Here is an 18204-nt window from a genome sequence, read left to right on the forward strand (position 1 = left end):
AATATTCACTCCAAATCTATGTTGCACGAATAGTATTCACTCTAAATCTATGTTGCACCAATAGTATTCACTCTAAATCTGTGTTGCACCAATTTTAGTCACTCTAAATCTATGTTGCACCAATAGTATTCTCTCTAAATCTATGTTGCACCAATAGTATTCACTCTAAATCTATGTTGCACAAATAATATTCTCTCTAAATCTATGTTGCACCAATAGTATTCTCTCTAAATCGATGTTGCACCAATAGTATTCACTCTAAATCTATGTTGCACCAATAGTAGACACTCTAAATCTATGTTGCACCAATAGTATTCTCTCTAAATCTATGTTGCACCAATAGTATTCACTCTAAATCTATGTTGCACAAATAATATTCTCTCTAAATCTATGTTGCACCAATAGTATTCTCTCTAAATCTATGTTGCACCAATAGTATTCTCTCTAAATCTATGTTGCACCAATAGTATTCTCTCTAAATCTATGTTGCACCAATAGTATTCACTCTAAATCTATGTTGCACAAATAATATTCTCTCTAAATCTATGTTGCACCAATAGTATTCTCTCTAAATCTATGTTGCACCAATAGTATTCTCTCTAAATCTATGTTGCACAAATAATATTCTCTCTAAATCTATGTTGCACCAATATAATTCACTCTAAATCTATGTTGCACCAATATTATTCACTCCAAATCTATGTTGCACCAATAGTATTCTCGCTAAATCTATGTTGCACCAATAGTATTCTCTCTAAATTGATGTTGCACCAATAGTATTCACTCTAAATCTATGTTGCACCAATAGTATTCACTCTAAATCTATGTTGCACCAATAGTATTCACTCTAAATCAATGTTGCACCAATAGTATTCACTCTAAATCTATGTTGCACCAATAGTATTCACTCTAAATCTATGTTGCACCAATAGTATTCACTCTAAATCTATGTTGCACCAATAGTATTCTCTCTAAATCTATGTTGCACCAATAGTATTCTCTCTAAATCGATGTTGCACCAATAGTATTCACTCTAAATCTATGTTGCACCAATAGTATTCTTTCTAAATCTATGTTACACCATAGTATTCACTCTAAATCTATGTTGCACCAATTGTAGTCACTGTACATCTATGTTGCACCAAGTCATTCAGCACCTTAAAGCATCTACTGTAGTCATTCTTCACTTTAGCTATTCTTCACCTAATCGCACCATTGTAGTCACTCTGCACCTGACATTCTACACCTGGGTATGGTATGCTGTACAAGTTTACTCACTGTGCACCTGGCAACATCTTGCCATTTCCCATTATGCATAATATATTTACTATAACAGCACTGTCATTGCTCTGATTTAGGCCCAACCCTTACCAAATAAAAAACTGTTCTGGTATACCTTACGCATACCAAAGGTACACTATAAGTATACCAAATTGATTTTGGTATACTTCAGGTATACCAAAATACTACTTATTTAAAAACTTGTTTCTGGATAAATATACTTAAAATGTACCTTCCAATACTAAAGTTGAAGTGGTACACTTTAGGTATACCTTTGAGCACAGCTATCATGCAAAGTTTAAAATTGGTATATTTCAGATATACCATATATGTACCTATTTCCAACTTTGCATGTGGACAGTCGATTTGAATATACCTGTTGAGTTCTTTTGTCTGTTTGTTTTGTGAGGTTTATCAAAGGTATACTCTTCGAAATAAATGTACCTAAGATATACTTTCCAGAAATAAATACACCTAAGGTATACTTCTTCCAAAGAGGTATACCCAAAATATACCCATCAATGTGCCCAATTCTGGACTACTTAAGGTATACCAGTTGTTTCATTTCTGGTACACATTAGGTATACCTAACTTACGCATACAGAGCGTACCTTGGGTATACTTTCAGTATACTTGATTTTGGTAAGGGAAGGGTTAATAAGATAATCAACACAGCTAGAATATACCGGTATTGTTAACAAATAAATAGCAATCCATAAAAGTGTAAGTTGTTTGTAATAAGCATAATAAAAAATGCATTGTGAATCATGAATTTGAAAAGATTTCCTTACTTCATAAAATCTAATTTGTATTGGTTTGCATAAAAAACAATGTATATTAAAAAGCAAGTTTTAACTGATTCTGTGTATTGGGGCCATAGTAGCATTTAAGGGTAACATCTTTGTAGCCAGCAGTTGTGTAATATACTGATTACAACAATTGACTGACCAACTAAATTAGGGGGTTGTTGTACAAGAGCATGTTACCGGTATATTTTTTAGTTTAATCATTACACTCATTAGCAGAATATTATCTTTTTATGTTGTTTTTTATCTTGTAATTTGGCATACAAGTACTCTCATTACCCATAACACATTTGCTCATTCAGTGTCCACCATTCATGAAAGGCATGAGAGAACTGAAATTATCGCATTTGCTCTATTAAAAAAGCTTATTTGCTTACATGAATGACAGGGGTATGTCTATAATCAAAGTAAGTCATATTTTAATGATCCAGAATACAATAAGGCAGTTCATGTACATTTCTATATTAGAGATGTATTTAAAATAGGAACAAACACAATACTTGTTTGCATTTCTTGTTTAATTAACTCGCTGGAGATTAATAATCATAGAAAGTACTGGGTGTTACATTCACCCTGGTCTTAACAAATGTCAGCAATTGATCATGTCCCAACAGGCACATTGTGATGACAGCTGTCCTCTGCAGACTAGATGCATTGCTTAAATATCATCCTCCATGTATACAGTTGTCATTGAAGCATGACCATGTATTATCGAAACAAATACATGTATACATTGTATATTTCAAGTATCAGTAACAAACAGATGAATAAATTATAGAATTTATTGCAAACTATATTATTTAAAAAAATATTTATAGCTTTCATATTTGAGATTTGCATGTAAATAAAAAAGGTTTTTCATGAATTTCACATCTTTTTATTATTATTAAATCAATTATTTTGATCTGTTATATTATATGTTGTGTACATAGATTACTGTGAATTAAATGTGTACAGTTTTCACATGTCAACCTAGTCAGAAATTTACAACTTTCCCTCATACATTGTAAGGTATGATGGATGTATAATTTGATGTGTAAAACAATATTTATATACAAATTGTGACTCAGTGGTGTATTTATGCTTGTTTCATGAGATAGAAATAAAACTATTTATTTCCCTAAATTTAAGTTGTTTCAATATTTGTGTTTTATGATTAAGCTGTTATTTGCTACGTTCACACGACAGCATTTAATCGGAGCTCAAGCCAAGTTTGACTCCAATAAACCCCCAGGGTTGAACTCCGATTGGGTTGAGCCCCGACATGGCCCTAACCATGTATACCCAACTATTGGAGCCCAAGTCACACCCTCAATTGTCTTCAAGTAACCTCTCATTTCAATTATGGCGGAGACAACATCGTTCGTAATTTCATGCAATTCTGGCTTGACAAAGAGGTTTGCACCCTAATATCTATTTGGCAAAAATAGATAAAAAAAATACTGCGATAGATTGATAGCTCAACTTGACAACTGTTACACATAACAGTTGAACAATTACAAATGGTAATTTTGCATGACAATAACTTAAGCGAATAGACTGCAACACATTTTAGCTGCCGTGTTGCCCGTCTATTTGAGATACTAGCACCTAAATCATAACATCCATGCATTGTCTTTTCTACCTCCATGCTAAGACTTGTGACTGTTTACTTTTGTCGCCCAGCTCAACACAAGCAAGACACTAAAATCATTTTCAGCCATGGTTTTTCATACTAATTATTTGAGGGCACTGTTCCGTTGGCTCTGAACGACTGAATTGAACTCTCGCAGATCTTGGCTCTCATTCTGCCCGACCTTGTAAACACATTAGAGATACATGTAATCTCCAGTTAATCAGTGGGACGAGCAGTAGTTTGGCTCAGATAGAATGCTGTTGTGTGAAGGTTCAAATGATCACTGGGTGGCCATATTATTATTGCACAAAACATTACTTGGTATTATGCCATACAATTATATTTGTATTTATGGGTAAAGGGACATACTGCTGTACGCAATGAACACAATGAAAGTTTTTGAACTGATATCTCAAGAACCAATCACTAGATTTAAATGAAGCTTGCATAGACCTAATTAGTCTTATATAATTAGATTTATAATTCGGTCTCCATCCGTCCAGAGCCATATTTCAGAACCCTTTGAACAAAGTCTGTTCATTCATATTCAATATCTGGGACATGTGTACATGCAGTGGTTTACTGATTCAATCTGAGATGACTGACTGGCAGCCATTTGTTTTTTCAAAAATGTGGTATCCTGTGTATGGTTTGTCAGTTTTTGTCCAAATTTGGTACATACATTGTACATTTTAGATTACATGCCCATGACAATTTGTACAATCAGATCAAAAATAGCTGACTGATCGCCATCTTGCTTTCTGACCATACTACTACATGGCTTAGGGACCATTTTCAATCATATATGGCACATACATCATACATATTGGAATACATGTTCATATCGGTTTGTTTCATAATCAGATCAAAAATGGTTGACTGGCATCCATCTTGTTTTTTGAAAATACATTTTGAGATACATGTCTATGATGATTTGTTTTCTTTTTCGTATCTCTGTACATGAGTCTGGACAAGTGAAATTCAGTTTGGATACAAAAAAATACACGAATAGCATATCCTGTTTAATTTCAACCATATATTACGATTATGGAAGAGTCATTTAATACACTTAAACAAGACCAGCCAATTATTCACTCCAAATTATTAACTATGCTTTTGGTACATAAAACTTTATTTTTGTCATGAATAACATTTCCCCTAATTCCAACAGGAACTATGTCATTAACAATGACTTGTTCATTTGGGGTTGAAATTCATGTACATAATATTTAGCCTATTTTAAGCTAGTATGCAGATTCAAGAACTACTCGTCAGTTATCAATGAAATTCTGTAGCTATGTATTCCATTACAACTTGCCTTTATACCGAGTTTGAATACAATTCTTCCATGTATGCCCCAAACACTAGATAAAACATTGTCAACCGAAAATGACCATATTTTATCCGAAAATACACATACCGCACATAAAATGTCTTTAAGATATGCATTCCATTATATAATTTGTAGTTTTTTATCAATTTTAAAGAAAACTGCTATAAATACCCACTGTATGCATGTCACCTACAATACATACACCTTGCACCTACAATACATTGTCTATGTAAGAAATTGTGCACAGGACAGATCATGGTACCCAAATTATAAACCCCTATTCTTCCATTTTGCAGTATGCATGCAATGGTTACCCAAACAACACACCAGTTACTTCTAGTTTGTGCACTGCCAAAAAAAAGATTGACATGTAACCTGGGTGTGTGTACCACAAACTCCTCCATAGGTATTCATAACAGTATGACTTTGGGAAAACCTTGGTAAAGGTCTTTGTTACAATAGAAAGACTGTCAGTCAGCTGTGTTCCAAACATGGAATTTCGGCACAGCATGTATACAAACATTAAAAACGACTAGCAGATCATCTTGAATTAATACAAACACACAACATTTATAACATTTTGGAAATTATTTTTATTGCCATCAGAAGGCAATGTGGTTATAGGAAGAAAAAAATCAGCATTATTTACATAACAACAAAATTCATATTAAATAACTTGCCAAAAAATACAATAACCTTGAGTAATACAAAGTAATAGTAACATGATTCTAGTTAGTCATCCTGTAATCCACCCTACCTAACATCATGAGTCATGATTTAACCTATTTGTGATTCAAGAATTATTCAAATTATCCGAAAAATTAATACTATTAATTTGTTGTAAAACAAATTTACTTCCAACTACTTCTATTTAGAAAATAAAACCAAACGTTTTGTTCTGGAAAGCGTGGCCGGAACTGGTTACCACAATGTCACATATAGAGGGTGCTAATCAATATTGCTCAGCAGGTCAAATGCATATAAAAATCCATGTTGCATCAAACAAGAAACCTTTAAATTACCCCTATACCTCTGTTTACATTGACAAAATCAAATAACTCTTGGTTGGGGAAGGTGTATCTATAACAGGTTGCTTGTATCAAAACCTTCAAAGAAACATCTTAAAATGACCTATTGGATTGGCCACGCATAGTTCTACCAAACCAGACATTTACAAATCTAGTCCAGCATGTAACAATATTATCGGTATAAAAGAAAACCAATCCATCAAGATACCACTACAAATTAAATGACAAACAATTGTTTGGGTAATTCTTATTAAATACAAAGTAATAATTAACATCAGAAAAAGAGTAAATATATAATGCAGAAAAAAATATTAAGGATTTTAGATACAACATCATACTCGATCATTCCAAACTGTCAATGTACACAAAGTTAATGTATTAAGTACACATTTATAAAACAAGAATGTCAGAGAAAGAAATGTATGAATGTCAACCTTTAGACATTTCTGTTAGTAAGAAGCCTTCACCATCAGCTAAACTAATTAATATACATGTACACAAGAATAAATGCACATCACAAAAATAAGGTAAAAAAATCAAAATATTGATCAAAAAGATTAATTGCAACATTAGTATCATTTCGTTGCAATATACTTTAAGCGTATCCATCACATTCAAGCAAAGTTTGCCACGAAATACAAATAAATAGTTTTGAGATCTAACTTGTAGAAATGTAATTTGTCACATTGTTCTCAATCATTGTATGATTTGTTTGTGTTAAACCTAATTCACATCACGAGACTAAAGAAATACAACCCTGTAAAGCAGTAGGAACCAGTTTTTGGGGGGAAAAATGGTAGAAACACAATCAACTTGGAAGTAAAAATTAAGACAAGTGTGTAAATATACCCTGCAACATGTAAGATTTCAAAAATATATAATCAAGCGTAGATATATCATTTCCTTTTCAAGTAATGAAAAGAATACAGCTAAACTCTTCTTTACCTCAAGATCAGATGAAGTGTTGAAAATTAAAGTCTCCACTACCAGCTATAATAATCATGTTTCAGGGTGTAGACAAATTGTAATACTTTAAATGTATAGAACGTTTAGTGTAATTACTTGATAAAACAAAGAACAGGCTTGCGAACACATCACAGAGTGAGACTGTAATATACAATTATGAACCACTAAATACATTTCAGCATTTGTAATTGTTCATCAGTTATTCGCATGTTGTAGCATAGCTATGGTGATGATGTTGATAGAAAAGTGTTACATTACAATTTATGCAGCCAGATATAACTGATTAAAAACTGGAGTTATCCTTGAACCTAAAGGAACGGTGTCATATTTGGAAGATAATCTATAAATGTGAAAGGCGTACCACAATGGAATAAACAGATGATTATATAGCAGCACCAGTTGTTCACTGAATAAATTATGGCAGACTCACTGATATATACATACATATTTTACCATTCAGAATCTCCAGTGGCTTTCTGAAACACGTAGTCTTTGGTTTTTAAATTCATAATACCATCCTTTAAATGAAATTTCCATCTATTTCTGTTTCGGCTAATCTGAAATTTACAATTTTACAACTTAAATTAAAATTATTGCTATATGGAAATAATACACAACACAAGTAAAAGGGGCTCGTGTGATGTTCTTGTTAGTCGTCTGATAATGTAAATCATAGATTTGATTCCCATCATGTAGGGGTTAGCAGTGTACAAGATTGAAGCCAGCCACCATAGAGGTCCCTACCAGCCATATCAAGAATAATAACGAGAGTGGTAACCGTGTACGCACAATGACACCCCCCCCCCCATCTGTATGTGGTTGACCTTGTGTAATATCAAGGAATGACTTTGTTACGACAATGATATAGTCAAACTCAAAGATTGCATGACAATTAGGATTAGACAAAGCATAAGGGTGTTGAATGCACAAAGGTGAATAGAAAGCATGTGCAAGCTGAAAAGGCCAAATATATGTATGCATATAAGTAATCTGTATGTAAAGAGTATAACCATAAATTGACATTACATCTATGTAGGCGTGTCTATATAAACTGCTTATTATTATGGCATACCATGCTTTGTGTTGCTTCATAATATTACTTACTTTATCATACTGACAAACAACAACATTGTCTGTATCAAAGAGTTCGTTGGGATCTCCGTCGCTAACATCGTCAGCGGAATTTAGAGGTTCCTGAAACAAAATACATAATGTTCATTATGCATTTTTACACTACATCCACATCACTTCACCACACATTGAGAGAGTAATAAAAGAAACTTAGAATCAATTTTGTCATCAATGATCCTCATGCAGTGAATATCAGTTTTTGTTTATTTTAGTTTCAGCAATGCAGTTACTGTATTGACAACTACGTTTTGTAAGCTGTGAAACATTACTAGGTTCGTGTAGAAGACAAAATTTCTGTTATCGACATATAACAAGGATACTGCAAGCTTTTGGCGTGCACAGCATACAAAACCAACAGTTTTAAGGTAACGCCACAGCTGACCAGAGCTAGCACCTGACCTTGGCAATGAAACCCAAGCATTATCAGTTAGATGACACTCCATGTCAACATGGTTATGCACAGAAGCCTTGTTCTCAAAACTGGAAAACAGTGTTTAATTTTTACTTAATACTACAAAACGTACCTCATCGGCTACTCCTTCTTCATTCTCTTCATTATCATCATCATCATCCTCATCCTTCTCGTAACCTTGGTAATCATCCTCTTCATCATCCTCATCATCATCATCACTTGATGTATCGTTACCACCATCAACTTGTATAATAGTTTGTTGATTTGGTACCTGTAATCAAAATCACCATACTGAGTACACTGTACACTGTTTTAACAGTGCATAACATAGCATTAGATAGCTTTTGTTCATAACTCAAGCCTTTGTTATTTGATGAATTATAAAAACATTCTTTATCAATGTGCATAGAGTACATACCGCAGATTGTACTTGCCCAACCATTTGTTGTCGCTGTTGTTGTTGTTGCTGCTGCTGTTGTTGTTGTTGTTGTTGTTGTTGTTGTTGAAGTGGCTGTTGTTGTTGTTGAAGTGGCTGTTGTTGTTGTTGAAGTGGCTGTTGTTGTTGTTGACCAGGTCGTGTTATTTGTTGTTGTAATTGAGGTTGTTGATGTATTAATGTGGGTCTTGTTGCATGCTGTGCTTGAATTGCCGCTATATTCTGCATAGGCACTTGTTGATAAACAATCTGAGTTTGTCCACCTGGACCAGCTTGTGTAACTTGAGCCATTTGATAGGCAGGGAATGCATGAGTTGCTCCACCTAGATGTAAAATTAATCAAATAAACAACATGCAATGGTACATTGCTCACATATCGGCTAATTAATAGGTGATTTTCTGTTCAACTGCAAGATCTTGTGAGATGTGTGAAAGACCTGCACCAAGCGTCTGCCACAAAAATCAAATGATTTGATTTTGAATTTCTTTATTTTGTAGCTCACATCGTAATGTTTGACAGGAGAATATTAAGTTTCGAAATTGACCATCATCAAATGTGTACAGCACATTATTAACCATGGAAATATCCCCCAAAATACTTTGTTGAATCCCACGCGATGTTTGTCGCCACTACGAGGTTGACCTTTGTTTGATACATTTGATCTGCAGTGAACAAAAAATGGTCTATTCCTGTGCACTTTTTAGTTGGAAGTCATTAGACTAAAAGACAAATGCCATCCCTGCTGTGAAATTATGGTATCACATTACCAGTCTGGTGCATGATAAATTGCTGATATTTCAGTGTTACCATGCAACATACTAGTTTATTAAGTGTTCTCCCCAGGCTGCACCCTTGCGCCATTTGCGCAATATTTTAAAATTTGGTGCAAAATTTCAATTAAATCGGGGAACATATTGCGCAAAAAAAAAAATTGTTTCCAAACAGCTTTCCCATTTTGACCCTATGATGGCGCTATCAACGTAGTCATTTATTCTCTAAGGGGTCCCATAATTGAGCAATGTCTAACAATGTACACAACCCATTTCAAGCCTCATGGAATGTCCGCCAAAAGCAAGCCAAAACCCCGCCGAAACGCCAGAGGAATTTACCGAAACCCTGATATGGTACATGATGCTCAAAGTATCAGTGATGGACTGAAAACCCCAGCGACAGAATTAGTACTTTTAGAAAATGTTCCAGCAGACATGCAAAATACCGATGGTATTGAGTATGGTAGCGTAGCTATGACTATGGAGTCTCACTATTATAATAAAGTCAAGAAACAACGATTTTAGCAAAGTTGATTAACAACTCATACATTGCTGAAATACTCGGAAGATGAAAATTTGATGTACTGTAGTTGGTGTGTATTTTCAAAAAATAATACTGCTATGACACAGGGAAGTAATAATGGTTTAATGGTTAATTAATGGTTACACCATCGGCATGAGAGTATTGGAGACACATTAAAATTAATTCAAAATTTAAGATTTGCTTTCAAACGAGAAGCTTGGCAACTAATTTTTGTCTGCTATTCTAGATGCATAACATGGAAAAAATGTAATTCACATTATCAAAATTTATAATACATACAGAAAATACATTTAGAGTACCTCTGCGATGAATTCAATTTAAATCTGATTTTTTTAGATATCAGAAATGGACTAATAATAGATAATCAATATGCATGTTTATCAACATTAAACTAATCATGTCTGTGGATTACCTCAATGAACCAAATGAATTATTATACAAACTAAGCAATTATTATGCATAGATTTAGGTCTGTATATTGTTTCAAGGTGCACATGTACAAAGTTTCATTACAATGTGATGATTAATGCTAACGAAATTAGTGGAAAGTTAAAAAGTTAATTATTATGCAAATTAGGTAATTATTATAGATGTATATAAACCTAAAACTAATTTGATCATCACATTGTGTTAGAGTACATATGTACCAAGATTCATTGAATTAAGATATAAAAGTACTGTCACAGACCATCTATGTACGAAGTTTTATTGAAATGTGATTAGAACCAAAATTATGATTTATTACGCAAATTAGGTAATTAATATGATCTGATTTTAATTCAAAACTGAGCAGGTCTGTACATGGCTATGAAGCATCAATGTACCAAGTTTCATTGAAATGGAATAATTAGTACAGTCTAAACGGAGGGTCAAATGTAAACAACAATCATGGTGTTTTGGAGCCTCTTTTTCAGATACAAACAGCGCCCTCAACGACCACTGATAACTTCTGTCATAGGGTATAGAAGAGGATTTTAAAACCAAGTTTTTATGTGAAAATTCATCGTATCAAACTGCAATTTCATATTTTCTGAATAATAAAATGACTAATTATGAATCTAGTCTGATGACATGGAGTAGAATACTTTTTTTATAAACAAAACAGAGTATCGTGTACAGCCAGTAGACTTGAGGAATGCGGAAGTCAATGGACATGCCACTGTTATAGAGTACTTAGGGGGTCTTACACACTTTGAGCCATCCTAAAAATTTCTGTGATGATCAAGCAAACAATCTTGTATTGCCCATCCAAATTTTATGACAATCTGACATTTAGCATGCTTTTTCGGCAGTTTTGAATTTCACTATATGCACATCAAAGTAAAGTGAAAATATGTATTGGGTTATAATATAAATGCTTTTAATCAGACTTGACTTAAAAATAATGACGTTTCCCCCTCATATAGGTCAAAGTAAAAATGTAACAGTGGTATTTCACCAGCAATCACAAACAAAAGTTCTATTCATCGTCAATATCACTTGGGTTAGGTGTATAGCCTTCTTCATCATCAATACCACTTTCACTATCACTATCCTCTTTCCATTCCACAACATCTTCCTCTGGTAAATCATACTCTTCTTCTACCTCTATATGCGTTTCCACCTCATCGTCACTATCTATTGCCACCTGCCCTCCCTCTTCCAATAAAAAATCATTCAGTGTGGACCCGCTTTCACTAATGGATTCACTTTGACAATTTTGACAGTTTTTGCAGTAACAACCAGCACCACATGTAGAATCTCGTTTAACACATCCACATTGTCTATTTGTGCATCCTCCTTTGCATTTACAGCCTTTAGTATATTTTTCAACTGTCTGTCGGACTTTAAGCATATTTTGTTCAGAATCCCACACAATGTTTAAAATATTGCCATCGACAGAAAAACCATGTGAGTTGTAATCTGGTAATGTGATTGTCCCTTTGTGGGACTGATTCCATATTTTAGATACAAAACATGCTCTGAGCCAATGATACTGCAGTGCAGTAGCATTTGGCATGTTTTCTTCCTCAAACCTAGTTCTGACATGAATTGTACATCTGATTTTTTCTATCCATTTAATATGTACATCCATGGCATTTGCAGCTGGGTTATCAGCCTTTATTGTTTTGTAAAGATCATCGGGCCCATTATATTCTGTTGCAAACTCAGCATTGTGTTTTTTATAATAAATTGTTCCGACTAATCGATAGAAAGACTGCAGACCCTCATTATCATAGCAATCGGCCAAAGATCCACCGATTTGTGGACTACAAATAAAGCTAGCATGTTGGTAGAAAGCACTTAGGAAACCAGCTTTACCCATACCAGAGAAGAATGAGATGTAATCACATCCACTGGCAATAAATAAAGACTGGATACATTTAACTCGCTTCCATTCCTCAATTTGAACCAAATCAGGGTCACGCAATATGGAATTATGTAATGCATTAAGGTGCAAAAAAGATAAATCTCCTGTTCGTGCACTTAGTTGAATATAAATATCCTTTTGTTTCAAATCTGCATTTTCACCATCATAGCACAGAAGTTCATTATCAAGGTATGGTAACCCAATATGATACACATCAGTATCTGGTGAATAAATAAGTATATTTGCATGATTTGTTTTGATGGAATGGAGCCATATTCTGGTATCCGTTTCCTCATGATTTCCTGCATATACTGAATTTTCATAGCAGGGACCAGAAGAAGCTATTTCAAATGCTTTCCCTTTACTATCACCTTCAAATCCACCAGACACCAAGAATTTTTGTGAATCACCCAAGAAAGGTTGAACTAAACTAGGCAATTCTGTACACAACAAGGTTATAAGTTTTCTTTTGTTCTGCCTTTCAGAAAGAAAATTCATCCAATTTTCCTTAGGGATAGGGGAATCAAGACCTAAGTTTTCGTACATGTGTACTGTCTTTTTTGCTGACTTTTTATGAGACACATCCCTACGATAGCGCTCAATGTCCTTAGGGCTTGGTTGAGTTGGATCTAGTGAATGTGGGTCATCAAAAATAAGATGAATATCATTGCACCCATGTCTGAAATAAGGATATATCCAACGACGTAAAATGTACATAAAATAATCTTTAATCGTTTTGTGGTGACTGCGTATGGGGGCACTTTGAATAAAAAACATGCCCTCAAGGATAACCAAATTAGGCTTCCAGTGATGAGGAATGTTGTTAATAATCACAGATTCTTTCTCATATCTCAGTTTTAAAAATCTGGTTGAATTAGACTTAGTTCCTTGATGATACATACTGCCATCAGCCATACATATGGCTCTTGGTAGGGCTATAAATTGCTTGAAACAATCAATAGCCTTGCCAGATTTTATAGAGTAAAGCATCTGACGTTTTAAGCATTTGTCAGCAATTTTTTTGTCTTGTTCATTAGTGCGGACTTTTTTCTTGGCTAATTTGATGGCTGTAAATGTTTTTAATTTCTTTTTTCGTACAGGAGCATTTACGCTAGGAGTATGTACAATTCTTGCAGAGATATAATCCTGCATTGCAGATTCACCTATGGCATAGAAATTCATTAAGTCTTCACTGACAGAACCTAAAGCTAACTCATTTGTAAATAGTTTTTTCAGTCCTCTATTTCCACTTACTGAATCAAATACATAACTTTCTGTAATTTTATCAAAGTATGCAACACAAAGCATTTCCTCGTTATGCAAATGTTTTTTTGGTGTGCGATAACTTTTGCAACCCAAACAATTTACTTTCGCACTGGGGGGCGACATTTGAGCATGTATATTATCCATACATTTTGCCCTGTAGGGAAGATATACAGACAAGTTATCAAGTACTTCTGGATTAGGCTTGTTAACACTGGTCTTGACACTAAGATTGATCATGGACTCGTGAGCCTCGTCCAATGCAAGTTCCCTCCATGTTAGCCCTGTAAGTGTTGCACTAAAACCACCTCCTTTTAAATGATTTAATACACTATTAGGGGTATTTAATAGATCAGCTAAATGTGTAGGTACTAATCTCAGATAAGTTGTTCTATCAAATGCATGAAAGAGAGGACCTCATTTTTTCAGTGCAGCCAGGCGCAAGTTCCAATTGCTACTTCTAAATGCCAAATACAAGGAAATGTATGCAATGCAATCTCTATGTACAAATCTATTCCAAAATTTGTAAGTATCATCCTGTTCACTTCTCTTACTAATGAAATTAAAGAAATCATCTTTAACTCCTGCAAGCTTATTCTGGAATTCAGTCATAGTTGCTACAAGTTCATTAACATCATTTTCTTCAGTAAATTGCTTAGCAGTAGAAATAATATTCTCAAACAAACATTTACTATCAAAACTACCATCTGTATCTTGGTTTTGTTTGTGTTTAAAAAAGTCAGCCAGCTGATGCCTGTAAAATGCTTCCCACACTTGTAAAAGAAAATTATGACACCTTTTAAAATTTTTACATTGTATTAAGTTAGTGAGAAGTCCATCTTCTTTGAAAGTTGTCTTAGCAATGTCTCTAAGCCCAGCCTCCATATAAACTTTAAATAACACAGGTTGGGTTGGGTGCCAATCCCCAGGGAAACATATTAACCAAGATAGTTCATTTGCATATTCATATTTTAGTTTTTGTAATATGTCGTAGGTTTTGCCATCCCCAACCACTACAAGATATTTTAATCTTATTCCAACCTTGAAAATAGAATGCAATTTTTCCACAACATGTTTGACAGTGTCAATAGACTCACAAGGCTCATTCAACACTCCTAAATAAATCACATTTGATTTCTCAGTATTCATTGTTTCTGTGTTGGCCATAAATTCCTTTATACCTGGTAACAAAAGACCAGCATTTTCACAATGATTAACGTGCTTCATAGAACAATAGAAAAATGAATCATTTTTTACTTTGTCAATGGCTTCCTGTTCACATTTTAAAAATTTAAAATCATCAATGGATAATTGTTTTTTATCAGGAAATGAATATGAAGCAATTTGTGGTAAAAAGTGTTGTGATTCATCTAACTTTGTTTTTAGTGCTTGAACAGAAATAGATTTCTTTTTTTTTAGGTGCAGGAGGGCCATCGTCATCCTGACTTGTTTTAGCAACATGAAATAATTGAGTCCCATAGACTTCTATCATTGTTTTGCCCAATAAAATTGGATCAAGAAGTCTAGCATTAATAGTAAACCATGGTTGCAAAATATCGTTGTTGGTTTGATCTATTAAATCATGGGTATCATTATATCTGAGCTCTGATAATAACAACATATATTCACCATTGAGTAATCTTTTAACATAAAATGGTTCTACATTTACGAACTTTGTCCCCACAGACCATATAATTTGTTTATCACTTCCAAATATTTTTACTGGACATTTTAAAAGGTACGACAAACACAGCAGTTCAAGATAGTCACCTTTTATGGAAGAACTTTGGAGTTTGTTGGCTCTTGTCATGAAGTCATGACACTCCAAAGAAAGAAGAAACAATTGGTCATCACTAGAAATATGTTTTTCAAAATAGTTTACATTCTGATCCAAGGCCAATTCTGTGCCAAGACGTTGTTTGATCATATTTGCCAAATTAGACTCCAAGTCAGTCAGTGACTGATCTACAGGTTGCCCATCATCATTTCGTACACATTGCCGTAACATTTTATTACAACACACAGCAATACATCTAAACAGATTAAGAGAATCCGACTTCACTTTAATTAATTTTAGTTCATCATAACTAACATTTCTTGTACTCCCTCGTATGAAATCATCAACAGAATTTTTTAGCAAAGTTGGTTTAGGTTCCACTGCCTGGTAAGAAGTGGCATGGATTCCCCTGTTTTTAAAGGATGGTGTGACAGTTGCATAAGGTTGGCCTATGTCAATATTGTCTAATGAGGCTATAGCAAATGCATCAGGTGTGAAACTGCTCTCAAACTGTTCTGTCAACATATCTAAAATCACCTTGTTCATATGTACCCTTGCTGTATCTTTAGATGAAATAATACCAAACGAATTTAACAATGACATCAATTTTGTAGAGCCTGAATAGGTATCTACACAATCACTAAGTAACAGGTGAATAGGATATGAACATTCATTATTTGACATATATAGCAAGTGGCATACATTAAAAAAAATCCTTAAATATCTTTTATGCTTATTTATTGATGTTTCTTTATAAAAGCCGATGTAATGCTCAGTCCACTTGAAACTATTTTTAAACATTTCTGATCTCTCAGTTTTATTTTGAGTAATCAAAAATACAAAATTCCATAGAACTGGATCAATTTTTTTCCCAATATCAAATATATTGATGTCAGTAAGGGAAGTGCAGCCCTTATACTTTTCAGTAAACTCTGCTGCCTGTTCATGCAGCCTAGTACACAAATTCTCAGCTGCAGTACTCAGGAAGGCATTGGAATCTGGTAATGCAGTAGAAGTTTGCTTTGAAATCTGCTTCGATAAAAACTCACAACTTTCTTGCAATTTTTCAATTGTTGCCTTTGAGTGGTAGTATTGCCGGTGTAAGATATCTCTGACATTTACACCAAACCTAAGTAGCAAGGTACTGTACCTAGAATTTACATTTCCTTTTTCATGTATTGTTGACAACTGTATATGAGAAAAAAATTTTGTCATTTCTGTTTTTAATGAAAATAGAGATTTGTCAGTAAAATAACAGAGTGGATGTGTATTGGAGTCTCTCTGACTGTACAAAGTTGTCACTATACTGACATACTTATTTTTTACCTCTGTCATTAACAATGGTTGACTTGCCAGAATCTTTTGACCAACAAAGCAAGAAGTCTTACAAATGGCATATTCCTCCAAGTCTCCAGAGGTAGAATAGTTGGCAAGCTTTTCTGCCAAGCCTTCCACAATTGTCACTAACTCACTAGTTACAGATAAAATACCCCCTTTTTGCTTAGTTATTCTGTCACTGGTATGAAATAACTTCATATAACATGGTTGACATACAGGAGAAGCTTTGTCAAGATAAAGACCAGGAAAGTCACCATGTTCACTTAAAAAAGCTTGAAGAATTTCTAAATTTGGTGGATTTCTTATTCGTCCAATTATTATCTTATTACAATCTGGCATGCAACAGTGTATTAGATTTCTTCTTTTCCATGTTTGATAATGAGTTTCACAAAGCGACAAGGAAGTAGGAATTGAATCTGTCTGTGTCTGGGTATGTATGTTAAATAAACCCACAAACAATGATGCATCCTCCACAGTTGTATCATGGGAGCTAGACTCACTACAGATAAAGCACGTTTTTTCCTTTCGCTTTCTACCGTCAGGCTTATTTTGATCCTGACCAACATTTTTGAATGCTATACCAATCTGTCTGTCACAGGCAGGACAGATACAACAACTTTTAACAATGCCATATTTTGTTTGTAACCAATCAAGGTATTCAGATGGTTTTGTGGATTTATGATACCATCTAGTTGCTTGTTTTACCCCACATTTAGAGCAGGGTCCACATTTTTTTTTCTCTGGATGGACTTGTTCAGCCTGTGACCGACCACCTCCATGTCCTGAAATATTGATGACAACATCCACAACTGGTGGGAAAGTAATATTTTTTTCATCATAGAGAGGTTTTCCTAAATAAAATAATTTGAACTTTCCTAGTTTTAAACCAAACTGTGAACAAATAGATGAGCGAATACTCCACCCACAAGTGTTAGAAACCTTCAGTTTCTCCCTTCTACCATCAATGTTTACAACAATTTTTGACAAATCTGTATGCTTAGAGGATACTTTTTTTTTTAATTTTTGAGAAAATTGCAAACACATTTGTTTTCTTTTTAAATCTTGTTCTGTTAGCATATCATCATAATGCAATTTTTTAGTCAATATCAATAACTGCTGTAATCTTTTGTTAATAACAGCTTTTTGGATTCGA

At 34.0% G+C, this 18204-nt stretch overlaps 1 protein-coding gene across 3 annotated transcripts in view; it reads right to left on the reverse strand.

Moving 5' to 3' along the window:
* LOC102806688 (transcription initiation factor IIA subunit 1-like) overlaps positions 1-18204 on the reverse strand; it is a 94193-nt gene that overhangs the window by 66881 nt on the left and 9108 nt on the right. For 2 of the 3 annotated variants that reach the window (XM_085491795.1, XM_085491790.1), the window contains exons 6-9: positions 8991-9331; positions 8685-8843; positions 8134-8223; positions 5605-7586 (exon numbers count right to left, since the gene is read on the reverse strand). In XM_085491795.1, the coding sequence (XP_085347921.1) occupies positions 7479-7586; positions 8134-8223; positions 8685-8843; positions 8991-9331 (698 nt within the window). In that variant the 3' untranslated portion in view covers positions 5605-7478. Of the gene's footprint in view, positions 1-5604; positions 7587-8133; positions 8224-8684; positions 8844-8990; positions 9332-18204 lie in introns of those variants that run through there. The other variant, XR_014926752.1, reaches the window with a different exon arrangement.

Source organism: Saccoglossus kowalevskii, chromosome 2 (genome assembly GCF_978046115.1).
Source record: "Saccoglossus kowalevskii chromosome 2, keSacKowa6.1, whole genome shotgun sequence".
NCBI lineage: Eukaryota > Metazoa > Hemichordata > Enteropneusta > Harrimaniidae > Saccoglossus > Saccoglossus kowalevskii.